A 12,990-nucleotide genomic window follows, 5' to 3' on the forward strand; every position below is an offset into this window, starting at 1 on the left:
TTTCTTACTGCACGGGACACTGTCAAGCACTGAGAATAAAGTGACAAACAAAATAAACCGGTCACTTCTTTCAAGTTGCTCACGATTTGGTCAGCCTGTCCTCACTGCGATTGCAGTCTCTTGGGAAAACCAAGACAGATGCCCACAAGATACAGGAAGATTGAATTCAAATACAGTGAGTGCTTTAGGAGGTCGGGAAAAGAATCTAAACTCCATCATTAATGGAAACCCCCCCCCCAGCATTTAATTACATCATTCTCTGCTGTTGCCTTTCCGGGATCTCCCCCAAGCCCGGACACAGATTCAGCTCAAGGAAAGGTTCCCATACCAACTCAAGGAGACAACGAAGGGAAAAATGAGGAGCCCAACCGTCCCTATTTTCTAAACTGGAAAAGACCGTTGGACGGGGGAAGAAAACAGCAACAGAAACTGATACCAACAATAAAACAGGAATATTAAGTCCCCAATACAGTGACCACTCTGCGAGCTCCGGGCTGGCCGACCCCACGGGAGGCGCGCGGGCTCAGAGAGCAGCCGGCAGCCGCGGGGGCGCAGAGCGGGAGGCGGCGAGGAGCGGGCGGCGGCAGCGCGGGCGAGCCCGAGGGGAGGGTCCGCGGCGCCTCCAGGCTCCACAGCCACCCGCGCACGGCGCAGCAGCGAGCCCGCGGGACTCGGCGCTCGGAGCCCCGGCAGCGCCCGCCCTCCCTTCCGCGTCGCCTGCCAGCGCGCCAGCGCCCGCTCCGCCCGTGACTTCAGTTCAGCTCCACCCCCGCGTGGCGGCGGCTCGCTCGTCCGAGCCCGCGCCCGGCACCAGCCCAGCCTGGGCAAGCGGCCGCCACCTGCCCGGCGCCGCCTCCACCCGCCCCAGAGCGGCCCAACTTGGATGGAGTTGGGGTCCTGAGCGCCTCTCCCCCACAGCCCGCCAGCGGAGAGCCCCGCGCCGCCACCTGCAGTCCGGGACCCCCTTTCCGTTCTTCTCCGCTCCTGCGATGGGAAAAGTTGGCTCCAGAGGTGGCTCCCCAGCCGGGCTGAGCGCGCTCCTCGCCGGCGCGGGGCTCCTGGTCCTCTGCGCCCCGGGCGCCTGCTGCGGCGGCTCCTGCTGCCTCCAGCTTCACCCCAGCTCGGCCCCACGTTGGGATCCGACCACAGGGGGCTTTTTTCATCAGGGGCCACCAGGCAGGGCTCCTGCCACGCCCCTGCCCCTCCGTGGGCGCCCCCTGTTCGCAGTGGCCCCCGGAGACCGAGCGCTGTCCCTGGAGCGGGCCCCCGGCCCCGGGGCATCCGTGGCCATTGCTCCACGCTCGGGCCGGAGGAAACGGAGTGGAGCGGATCAGAAGGCAGAACAAGGAGAGGGCGCGAGTTGGAACCCCCGGAGAGTGCTAAGGGACGAAGGGCAGCAGGAGCTTGGGACTCTGGAGCGGGACCCAGACAAAGCCACTCGCTTCCGGATGGAGGAGCTGAAACTGACCAGCACCACGTTCGCGCTGACAGGCGACTCAGCACACAACCAAGCTATGGTCCACTGGTCTGGCCACAACAGCAGCGTGAGTAGAATGGGACTGGGGGCAAAGGGGTGAAAGCTGGAAAGGGTTAAAGTTGGCTGTGTGATATGCTGGAGAATTTGGGGAAACGGGGTTTCTGGACTGGAAAGATGCTGCAAACTAAAGTCTTACCTGCTCACCTCCCCCAGGTTACCTCCTAGGAGACCACCCCCAACGCCTCCCCAACAAAACTATCCGAGTCCCCTGCAAACCCCAAGCAAAGGTTTAAAGAGGGCAGACAAATCCCTATTTCCTCACTTCTTTGGTTGCATTGAGGTAGTATGGAGCTGAAGACCAGACAAACATGTTCAAGTATCCTGAATGTGGAGATGAAAGGGTTAAATTTCCAGGCAGACTGACATTCCCTCAAGTGACTTTCCCTTTACTTGCTAGACTCCTGGATGAGCGCAAGTGATATCAATAAGATTTTATTTGAGGATTTTTATTTTATTTTTATTCAGAGCTCCTAGCCCCCTCTTCCCCACAAAGGAAGAGAACTGCAGTGGATAAGGTGCCCTTAATGTTGTCTCTGTTTTGGGGGACCAAGTGGATGCAAGTTTCAGAACAGGAACTCTCCAGCATCTTCTAACAGCACCAGCCAGTGTGTTTTGAGAGCTGGGGTTTTCCAGCCTGTGAATGAGTTGTTGTTTTCTGGCATGATCAGTCCGGGAAGATCAGATATATCCCAGTGACAACAACTCCCTGTTCTCCCCCATTGCCTGACCTCCTCTAGAGAAGAGCACAAATCAGTCTTAGCCTCCCTTTATGAACGGAGAAGAGGCGTTGCTGGATTCCAGCAGGCTCCACACTGGGGAGAATGGATTCAAGTCCATGAGCTTTGGCCATGTCAGTAAAGCTTTTAGATTTTTGGAAAAGCCTGCATGTCTGGAATCTGAGGTAGCTATTCCAGTTTGAACTGCACCTGGAAACTTCAATGAGCGGAAATAGTAAAAAGCCAGCTTTTGATGGTAAGAACTGAAGAGGATTTGGAAGTGCGGAAACTTCTCTAGGCTGCCATTAAGCTGACAAGAACATAAAACCCAAGGATGGGTAAAATGAAAAAAATAAATCAAAGTTTCAACTTCCATCAGGTTATTGAGATTGTAGTATTTGTAATATGCACAGTCTCTGCAGCCTGGTACCTTTCAAAATGTTTTCAGTTGTGATGTAATTGCCAGCAACCTTCCCAGGGAAGTGCCACTTTAGTGAGACGTGCTCATTGTCAGCGTTTTTAATGACGGTTGTAAACGTTTTAAAAAATAGTCTGTCATTATGGATTCCTTGGATACACACACATAAATTGTATTAAGGCAAATCATGATAAATCGTATTTTGTATTGATGTCTCTGTCTGAGAGCATCATCAGGGTTTTCCCTACAATTTAGCCTTCATGACTGAGGCTGTGATTTTATGTGGTTCTCAAGACCAGTTTAATCAAATAATGGAAGCTAAATGATTTCCATTCAAGTTCTGGAGACCCTTGCCCTCATTTCTTACCTTAATTATCATATCTTTCATATAGTAACCACTAAAATTGATCACGCAATTTGAACTTGAATCATCCTAAACTAATTGAGTAACTTGCACTGCTTTAAGTGATGAGCTCAAAGCTTCTGGCTTTAAGGGGAGATTTTAAACACATCAGACATATTAGATCTTGTTGTATCAAGAAGTAAAGGACTTTGGACTCAAAATATTTCTGGCTTTTAATGTAATTCAACCTGTAAAATATCACTCTAATATCACATTAGACCTCTACTTTAGTTCGTCTCTTGAAAGATCTTGGAAAGACCTAGAAAAGGAAAGTACGTCTTTGGCAAATTTTAAACTCCATTTAAGAAATGGCGCCAAGCACTGCCAGACTTTTTTTTTTTTTTTTAATGGTGCTTATAAGCGCAGTAGGGTCAGGACTTGGATGGGAGATATGCAGCGAAGTCTGAGATAATATAGAAAATAATCAAGGTGGTGTGTGTTAAAGGTTTGAGCACTCAAATCATATTAACTAAGGAGATTCCTACTTAATAGTCTCTTACTTTGTAAGGACTCCTCCACCACCATCCCCACTCCATCCCTGCCTGCTTACACACAAATTGGTTTCTTTTTTGTGTACATGTACCAATGGGAAAGGGAGAGAAATAGTCTGTGTCTAGGTCCTTGAAAACAAAGCTGGCACATATTCATAGGCAAGACAAAGTTTTAAATATTTTTTAAAGGAAAGGGAAGCAGAAAGAAACTTTTTTTTTTTTTGCATAACTTTATGACATGAAAGGCAGAGTGCAGACCTGAGTTCTAATTCTGCTTATTTGTGTTTCAATTTTGGTAGGTTGATTGTACTCTGAGTGTGATTTTCCTCATCTCTAAAATGGGGGCAATGCCCATCAGATTCACTACAGAGAATTGTGTACCAGGACCCACATAAGAGAGCATTGTGACTATAAAGTGCGGTGCACCTGTTTGGAACCTTCATCTCACAGGGCTTCATTTTCACTAACCTAAATCTAAGGACAGCACTGGAGGGCTCTCACTTTTTCACATTAGTTGTCTTCCCCTATAAATCCCCTCAATCCATTCAGGGCGACAGGCAATATACATCCTCTGAAACTGTCTCACCTTTGTAAGTAGGGCTTCTGATTACAATAACACCTGCATTGAAGGTGTAAATGTATGGTAATTATAGGCTGCTTGTCAGACTTGTGGGGAATTCTGGATGGTTCTCTCACCTCCTTCCCTTGTCCTTCCTGCCCCCGCCCCTGTTGGACTTGTGCAATTGTGTAAAGACATGACTGTTTTGCCTCATCTGTGGGTGTGAAGTGATTCCACTCTACTGCAGTCCAGCTTTATGGGAACTGTTGCTCGAGTTGGTGGAACACCTGGGGGGATCTTTTGGCATGAAAGGTACTGGGTATGAATCATTTGTCATGAGCTTGGTGTCATAAGCAAGAACATATTGTTCCTACCCTACTCATCCTAGGCATGCTGTGCCCTGATCTAAATTTATACAGTATCCTTAGTTTGTTAAAATATGTTTTTCGTCTATAAATGTATGTATGATGGGGCATGTGTTTATTCCTTATTTGCAAGGAGTTTCAAAGTGCTACACTCATTAATCCTTATAAAAATCTTTGTTAGGTAATAGGTGGGTGGCAGTGTTCCTCTCTTTTTCATATTTTTATGTCGGTGTCAATTTGAATATTTCATTTTACCACAAATAATGTTATGAGATTTGTTAACAGAGGCTTTTACTTGACACATGGGACCATTGCAGTATCTCTAATGCTGCATTTATCATCGAGCGCGATGGTCTGGTTGCTGCATATGGACCCCTTTGCTTTTAGCTGTTCTGGGACTTGGCATTGACCCTGTGACCTTAGTGAATAAACTGAGTTTCATCTTGAGTCAGGCTTTTGGGTAGATGCTTTATATTCCATCATCTCACCTGATTTTCATAAAAAATTTTGTGAGTAGATATTGTTCCCATTATATAGAGGATGAAACAGAGGCTCCAGTAGGCTAAATGACTTGCCAAGAGTTTATAAAAGGTCAGTGGCAATCAGGGACTAGCACCCAGAGTCATCTGATTCCAAAATCCCAACGACTGGCTTGTTTTAAAGACTTTAAGATGGAACTGAAAACCTCAAACCTCTTGGTGTCTATATTTTAAGTAACCCTATCTTGGGTGGATTTCAGATAATGGTGGAGGAGGCATAGTCTTAGCTGGAAACTCCATGTACTTGTAAAAAAGTAGGTACTGGAAAATGCACCTGTCACATTGCACTCTTTCCTTAAGTAGTGATTTGGTTGTTCTCTTATCCGCCCACCTCTTCATCTTTAGTGAGACATGGAATCTGCACCTGGTGATTCATTGAGCAGGAGGTAACCTGCCATCATTTAGCTTTCAGATCTGGTGTTCTTTAGGAATAGATTCCTCTTCTAAGTTAATTATAAATCTGATTTTATAAAAAGGTGGATATAAACACTTGATTTGGCTGTACACTTTGACATAGGTTTTTTTTGACCTGTTTTTTTTTTCCCCCTCTTTTAAGTAAAACGATACGACTTTAGCTTTCTCTAGCAAGCCCACATAATTCCCTCTCTGATCGATGCTTTCTGCTATTAATGAATGTTAGTATGGTGTGACATGGAAGGTGGTGGATTTAGAAGCAGACAGATTTGATTTTGAATGTTAGCTCTCCTGCTTACCAGCACTTATGCTTGAGCAAGACACTTAACATTTTTTGAGTTTCAGTTTCCTCAACTAAAATATGCAATAGTACATTTTTTGCAGGCTTTTTCCTGAAGATTTGACACTTTTCATGAAGTGGCTGGTACGTAGTAAGTGCTCAATAAATGCTACTTTTTATTTTAGTTGAAGACATAATTCTCTGATGGGGATTACGAATCTTAGGTTATAGTCTTGACTTTATGAAAAGAAGAGTTATGTAGTCATAACTTGTTAAAATTTTGTGGCCTCAATTTTACCCTCTGGAGAATAGGCACTAATAGACTAGAGCACCACCAAAATCCCTTACAGACTGAAATTAATTTAATAGTTTGTTCAACTGTAGGTATTGTACACCTACTAAATCGAAGTAAAGTACACTGGGTGTGTTGGGTATTGAGAAATGACAAAATGACCTATACCCTTGTAAGTGAACAAGCCTTTTATTTCACATGATTCTTCCATTACCTATGGTTCCTATGCATATCTATATATAGGAAATCAAGTCATTTGAGATCCAAACAGGCATTCATTTCAATGTGAATTTGCAGCAAAACATAGTTTATTGGGTTTATTACGTAATATCTTTATGTTAAGGAGCTTGCTATCTTTGGACAAAAAAAATGCTCAATATGCAATTGGAAAGTAAACTTCTCTTAAGATATTTAATGGGATTTTCTAGACTGAATTGACATGAATGCTGGCCCTGGGAACTATATCCACATCTTTTTCAAGAGGGACCCCGGAAACTCATCGAGTAGGGTACAAAGGCTGATGGAATTATCTAGTTTATTTAAGAGAATAAGAATTGCTCACATTTAAGGAGAGATTACCACATGGCAGCATTAGGCTAAGAAGCTTACGCAAATGATCATATTTCCTCTTAATTCTACACATGTGTATTGAACCCTGATATTTGTCAGGCAGTGATATTAGGGATGTGTGTGCACCGATGAACACAGATGAAAAGAAACAATACCTGGTTGGCCTCAAAGAGCTTTTAGTCTTGGACTCAACGACTCCTTTGCAGAGGCAGGAGATAGGAGCTAAGTGCCCTCCAAGGGCATAACATGCTGTAGAAGTTCAGAGGAGGGTCAGATGCCCTCTGGCTGGGGTGGTCTTCAAGCTTTATGCAGAGCTGGTGCTTCCACTGAACCTTGACATGTAAAGAAAAAAATTAATTATGAGATGGAGATTAGTATAAAGATATTTGGAGCTGAATGGATGGTATGAGTAAAGGTATAGAGATGTAGCAATTCCTGTCTATATCCAAGAAAGTAACCTACGTTAAACGTAAACTATGTTTAACTCAAGGTTTAACCCTAGAAATAGTTTTAAAACTATGCACATCCATCTTCTGGTGAGTTTGGGTATATTCCAAGCCCCAAAAGAAAATAAAAACCTGTATGGTCACTTAAAGACATGACTGCTCTTACTTGAAACATTAAATCTTAATTGGACTCATCATTGTTTCATTTTTACCTTGACATTTTCCACCTGCAGTTTTCAAAAAAGGACTTCCTTTAAAAAAAATATTGGGGAATATTGCGGAACAGTGTGTTTCTTCAGGGCCAGTCAGCTCCAAGTCATTGTCCACTCTAACCAACTGAGCCATCCAGCCACCCCTCCAGAAGCTCAGCTGCAGCTCATTATCTTCAATCTAGTTGTGGAGGGTGGAGCTCACTGGCCCATGTGGGAATCAAACCGGAAACCCCGTTGTTCAGAGTTCGTGTCTAACCAACTGGGCCATCTGGCCTCCCACAAAAGGACTTCCTTTCGTTTAAGTTATTGGTTAGAAACATTACTGGCTAGACTGCCCAGAGGGTAAATTAATTTGGCTCTCTGCCAGTTTATGTTGTCAGTAAACGTATGTAAAATGGTTGTCCTGTCTTTGTGTATGTCTCAATTTACTGCCCTCTATCTCTGGCTAGGAAAGGTGGAGAATGCATCTGTGTGTCCTATAGAGGAAACAAGCCAAATGATGTGGCCACAGTGGCCAAAGAGGATGGCAGAGAAGAGGTATGGCCCACACGATATGGAGCCGGGCCCCATGGAGGGGAGAAGTGTCCATTCTGCTAGGATGGGATGGATGCAATAGTCAAGTGGTTGGCAAGAAACAGAGGTGGAATCTCACTGTGCAAGGTTTATAAGGAAAGAACAGAGCCTATTCTAAAATGTAGGTGGGGGGAGAAGGATGTGAATGCTCTGTAGCAAATACTACGTGAAATTTTACACGTGTATAAAAAGATATTGCATCTCTTTCTATAGCACTCCTGAACGTTGTTCTGCCACTTTAGATCAGCTATAGCTCCCTTTCCTTTGCAAAATGCTTCAGTTTACAAACATTGGAGCATTATTCCCATCACCTCGGTTTTATTCTGACTCCAGTCCTCTGAGATAGGTAAGAAAAATATTATCTACATTTCTCAAATAAGGAAATTAAGGTGTTGCGATTAAGCAGGTCCGTTAGTAGAAGAGGGTCAAAACCACCTTGTCACACTGTAGGACTGGTTCCTGGTGTGGCCCACTGCTGGCTTTTCACAGCCTAGGGTTTGAACACAGCTGTATCCCATGTTCATGGTTGGCCTGAAGCCTGTGCACCTGTGCTCATAATATTTGCCGTTGCCCGAAGGAGGGATATTGGCCGTGGAGCTCCTGAGTTCTAGGCTCAGCTATTCGAGTTATTTGTTCTGATCTTCGGAGCAAGTGGCCTCGCCCAATATCATGCTCTTCGTGTTATTTAAACCTTTAAAACGTGACCTAATGAGAGGTAATGGGACTTGCAGCAAGTGAGGTCTCCAGCAATGTCCTACCTACCATGTGTGACCCACTGCCAATGGACTTGGGAGATAAGGTTATTTATGCCTGGGTTTATTGCAGCAGGGGGTTGGTGGAGAAAAGAAGGGATAACCCCCTCATCATCCCCTCTTTAATTGTCTTATGCAGATGACATCTAGTTTAAAGTAATGTTAAGTATAGTCTCAGTCACAGGAACCTAGCATGTCAATGTTTGGGAGCAGCAGTAGTCAAACTGAAGGGGTGCCTATCGATACTAACAGATTTTATTTGCTCAAGGATTATAATTGAGTTACCAGCTATTGCCTTTTCTACGTTTTTCTTTTGCGGGTCGGGGGAAAGGAAGCTGAATGCTAGGGATAGCTCTCTGTACCCAGATAAGATATACTGATTATAGCAGAAGTCCCTCTTAACAATAGTTACATAAATAACAGCCAATTTACTGAATAGATTCCCTGGAAGTACATTCTAGAGCATCAGCACATTATTTCACTTCATCCTCACACCACCCTTGCAAACTAGGTACCATTATCCTCATTCTAAAGCTGTAGAAGCCATGGCTTAAGAACTTTCTCAAGGTCACACAGCAAGAAGGTGGCCGAGCTGGAATTTTATTTTTGTCCTTTCTGGCCCCAAAGCTTTTTCTTTTTGATTATGTTGTTCCATTATAAGGTTGTTTTGTTTTGTTTTTTTTTGTTTTTTGTTTGTTTGTTTTTTCCTGAGTTTCTTTAGAGAGAACTCCACAGGTCAGTGCAGAGGGATGGTAGGGGAGCTCTGGGCATGAACACCCTGTCTCAAGGTCCCCTTCTCACTTCGCCCAGATCTCAGGTCACTGACCTGATGCACTTTACTTGGTAATAAGCTGCTCCATGATACCGTTTGATCAAAGCCCTAACTTGTGTCAATCCCCATGAATGGCTTCCTTGTTTTATTAGTGTGTGTCCTCCTATCTTGTTTCCCCGGAGGATGTGTGCATGGTCTCTTTGGTTTCTTCCTGATGGCTAATGACCCTGGAGTGACAGTGTAGACAACTTGCACAAAGTTGCAAAAAAAGTACTAATACAAATCATGTTATCAGACAACAAACTAATCATGGTGTGTCTTGGAGCCAATGGATTGATGCCTCTAGTCATCTTCCCCTAACCAGAGCAACAGGGGCTGTGGAGACACAAAACTGTGGGCCTTTGATCCTTTTGCTCCAGGGCCTATGGGGGGAAGGTGGTTAAAAGTGAAAGGTCATCCCCTGATTCAGCACTTGCCACCAGGCGCTCTTGCATCAAATCATTAAAAGGGGAAAAGGCTATTTTAGGCATGGTTGTCATCCTTTGTAGAACCTGTCTGCAGCCCTGTTTGCACTGATTTACATTTTGCTGAACTGATGGAGGAATTCTTATCTGGGCTGCCACTGGCTCTCTCCTTGGGCACCTAGGGCAGTATTTCCCATAGTTTGTCCTTATGGGACCTGCTTTTGAGTTTGCTGATGGGGTCTAGGAATCTGTATACTTTCTAAGCTCCCTAGAAAGGTAGTTAGGAACACGAAAGTTTGAAAATCTTTTTCCTAAGATTCATGAATGTGTTTGGGGGTCTATAAACACCTACCATTATCTGGACAATCTCATGTCAATATGCTTCGTTTTTCCCTATAATGAGCTGAAGCCCACAGCTTTGATCAGTTTCTCAACAGAAATGATGACCCCGATGGTGAAGACCAGTGGGAGGCTCTGGACGGGAAGGAGAGGTGATGCCGTGGAATAGCACACAGGGCCCCAGGCAGAGAATGATGATGCCTCTCTGCCAGATGGTAATGTTTCCATCTGGATATAATCTAGGCAATTATTATTCCTGGCTGTCCGTATTATCATGGGGGGTACATGTCTTAAGTGGCTAAAAGAGTACGTTATTTTAAATATAACATAACATTTAGTGAATGGTTTGAATTCTCAGTCCATAATCTACTAGATACTTGAACTTGGACAATTAACTTTACAGCTATGTGCCTTAGTTTCTTCATCTGCAAAGGGAAATAAATGATGGTATACTTTTTTTATTTGGCTTTTTGATGGTTTAAGGAGACAATAGATATAAAAATACTTAAAGTGGTATCTGGGATATAGTAAGCAGTCAATAAGGGCTAGCTATTATTATTTTTGTTATTAATTTGTTAGTGTTAATACTAGTACAAATAGTGTTCAAATGTGGCCTGTTAAAAAGATATTTACAATATGTTATTTATGATCTTTTTTCAGTTTTTGCATTTATAGTCTTTCACTCCGGTTTCATATTCTTATAATGAGTGCTGGGCCCCTGTCTTGCTCTTTTTGGCATCCTTCTCAATATCTCTAGCTATTTGCACATAAATACTTGTGATAGAGTTCTCAATGCAATTTCTGTTATGTGGGGTGTGGGGCTTTCCCCACACCAACAAGCAATTCTCAGACACCAGCTTGGTGTCCTACAATTTAACTCAATTCTGACGGCATCTGCCAATAGATAGCATCAGATTCAATAGGTTAAGGGCTCAGTCCCACAAGGCTGCCTCCGCCCCCTTTTCAGAGGCCAGTTGCAAACCCAGGTTATCTTCTGTGCTTCTGACTAGCTATAGGTGGGAAGTTCCACAGCTCCCTCCTTGGAGTCCATTAATTTACTAGAGCTGCCCACAGAACTCACAGAAACATTTTACTTACTAGATTATCCGTTTGTTTTAAAAGAATATAACTAAGAAACAGCCAGGTGGAAGAGATGCCTAAGGCAAGGTATGGGGGAGAAGTGAGGAACTTCCAAGCTCTCTGAGGATGTTATTCTTCTCAAATCTCCACGCATTCACCAACCATGAAGCTCTGCAATCTGTCCTTTTTTTCTGTTTTTTTTTTTTTTTTTTTTATAGAGGCTTGCCTTATAGAGGCAGTCATGATTGATTAAATCATTGGCCATTGGCGATCAATTCAACCTTCCAGCCCTTCTGTCCTCTGTGGAAGTCCAGGGGTTGGGACTGAAAGTTCCAACCATCCAATCACACGGTTGATTCTCCTGGCAACCAGCCTCCATTCTTGGGTGTGTTCCAAAAGTCACCTCATTAACATAACAAAAGGACCTTTATCACTTTCATCACAGGAAATTCCAACCGTTTTAGGAGCTTGGTGCCAGAGATGGGAACAAAGACCACATATGTATTTCTTACTACACATCACAATATCACAAATTGCTTACTATATATTTGCTGTTATATTTGCTATTTCCATGGGAAAAACTGGCTTTTCACATAGAACAAACAACTCATGACCTTGCACATGAGTGTTGTAGAGTATTCAGACATTAAAAGATTGCTTATGTAAATATATATATGTTGAATTGTGAATGGAGGGAAAAAAAAAAAAACAGATTGAAAAACAGTACTTATGTAAGCCTCACGAAGTCAGAGTTCTTTTTGTTTTGTTTTGTTTTTTGGTATTGTTTTGTTTTGGGGGACTTTGTTGTTTCCTTGTATCTCCCAAGTCCCTAGAAATATACCTGGGCATAGTAGCGGCTCAATACTTCAAAAAAAAAAAAAAGTGCAGGAAGGGCATGATTCAAAAATGTTGCTTGTGATTATGATGAATTTTGGGGTTGTAGGTGACTTTTTTTTTTTTTTGTTCTTAGTTTTTGCTGTTGTTTCTCAATGAAATTGCATTGCTTGAGTTATTTTTTTTAATTATTTGAAAAATGAAAACAAAACAAGAGAGAACAAGCAATTTTGAGAACTTGGCCTCATTAGAACTGAATTCCAGGCAACTGAACTAGACAAAAAGCCCACATTCAAGTTGCCTGACTTGCTTCTAATCTTTGTTGTTGGTAGAGAGCCCACAATCAGGGTTTTTGCAAAGCAGCAGGATCACTCTGTCTTTCTTAAGGGTGTGCAGCAAGCATCAGGGGCTACCGGGCCTTTTGTTTGTAATCCTCTGGATTTCAGAGAGAGAGAGATCTGGAGGTAATTTCTTCTATCTGAGTACACCTCCTGGAAATTCTAGTAGCCTCCAGTTCCCTATAAAGGAGCACGTATTTCAATTTAAATGTCTTGGTCTCTGTGTTTGTCTTTGTCTTGGTATCATCCATTTCTACATTTTATATATGTGTGTGTGTGTGTGTGTGTGAGTTTGTGTGTGAGTTTGTGTGTAAAATTCTACCATATATACATATGTGTGTATATATACATATATATATACATATATATGTATATATATGTGTGAGTTTGTGCGTAATGATAATTCTGATGATAGAATGGATAATAGATGTGTCCATTCTTGTGCATCTCTATACATTCACAGTAACCTAAGCACTGGTGTACAATATTTAAATCACCACTCCTACAAGTGAAATGTTAGATAGTTTGTAATGCCTTGGTAAGGATATTTACCGATTGTGAGAGCTGAGTGGAAAAATATATCTAGAACAAGGAGA

General features: G+C 43.1%; 1 protein-coding gene across 6 annotated transcripts in view; it reads left to right on the forward strand.

Moving 5' to 3' along the window:
- Window positions 1–864: 864 nt before the first annotated feature.
- SORCS1 (sortilin related VPS10 domain containing receptor 1) overlaps window positions 865–12,990 on the forward strand; it is a 471,564-nt gene continuing 459,438 nt past the window's right edge. For all 6 annotated transcript variants that reach the window (XM_081074044.1, XM_081074043.1, XM_081074040.1 and 3 more), the window contains exon 1: window positions 865–1,544. In XM_081074044.1, coding sequence (XP_080930170.1) covers window positions 990–1,544 — 555 coding nt within the window. In that variant the 5' untranslated portion in view covers window positions 865–989. The remainder of the gene's footprint in view (window positions 1,545–12,990) is intronic.

Source organism: Rhinolophus hipposideros (assembly GCF_964194185.1).
Source record: "Rhinolophus hipposideros genome assembly, chromosome: 15".
Lineage (NCBI taxonomy): Eukaryota > Metazoa > Chordata > Mammalia > Chiroptera > Rhinolophidae > Rhinolophus > Rhinolophus hipposideros.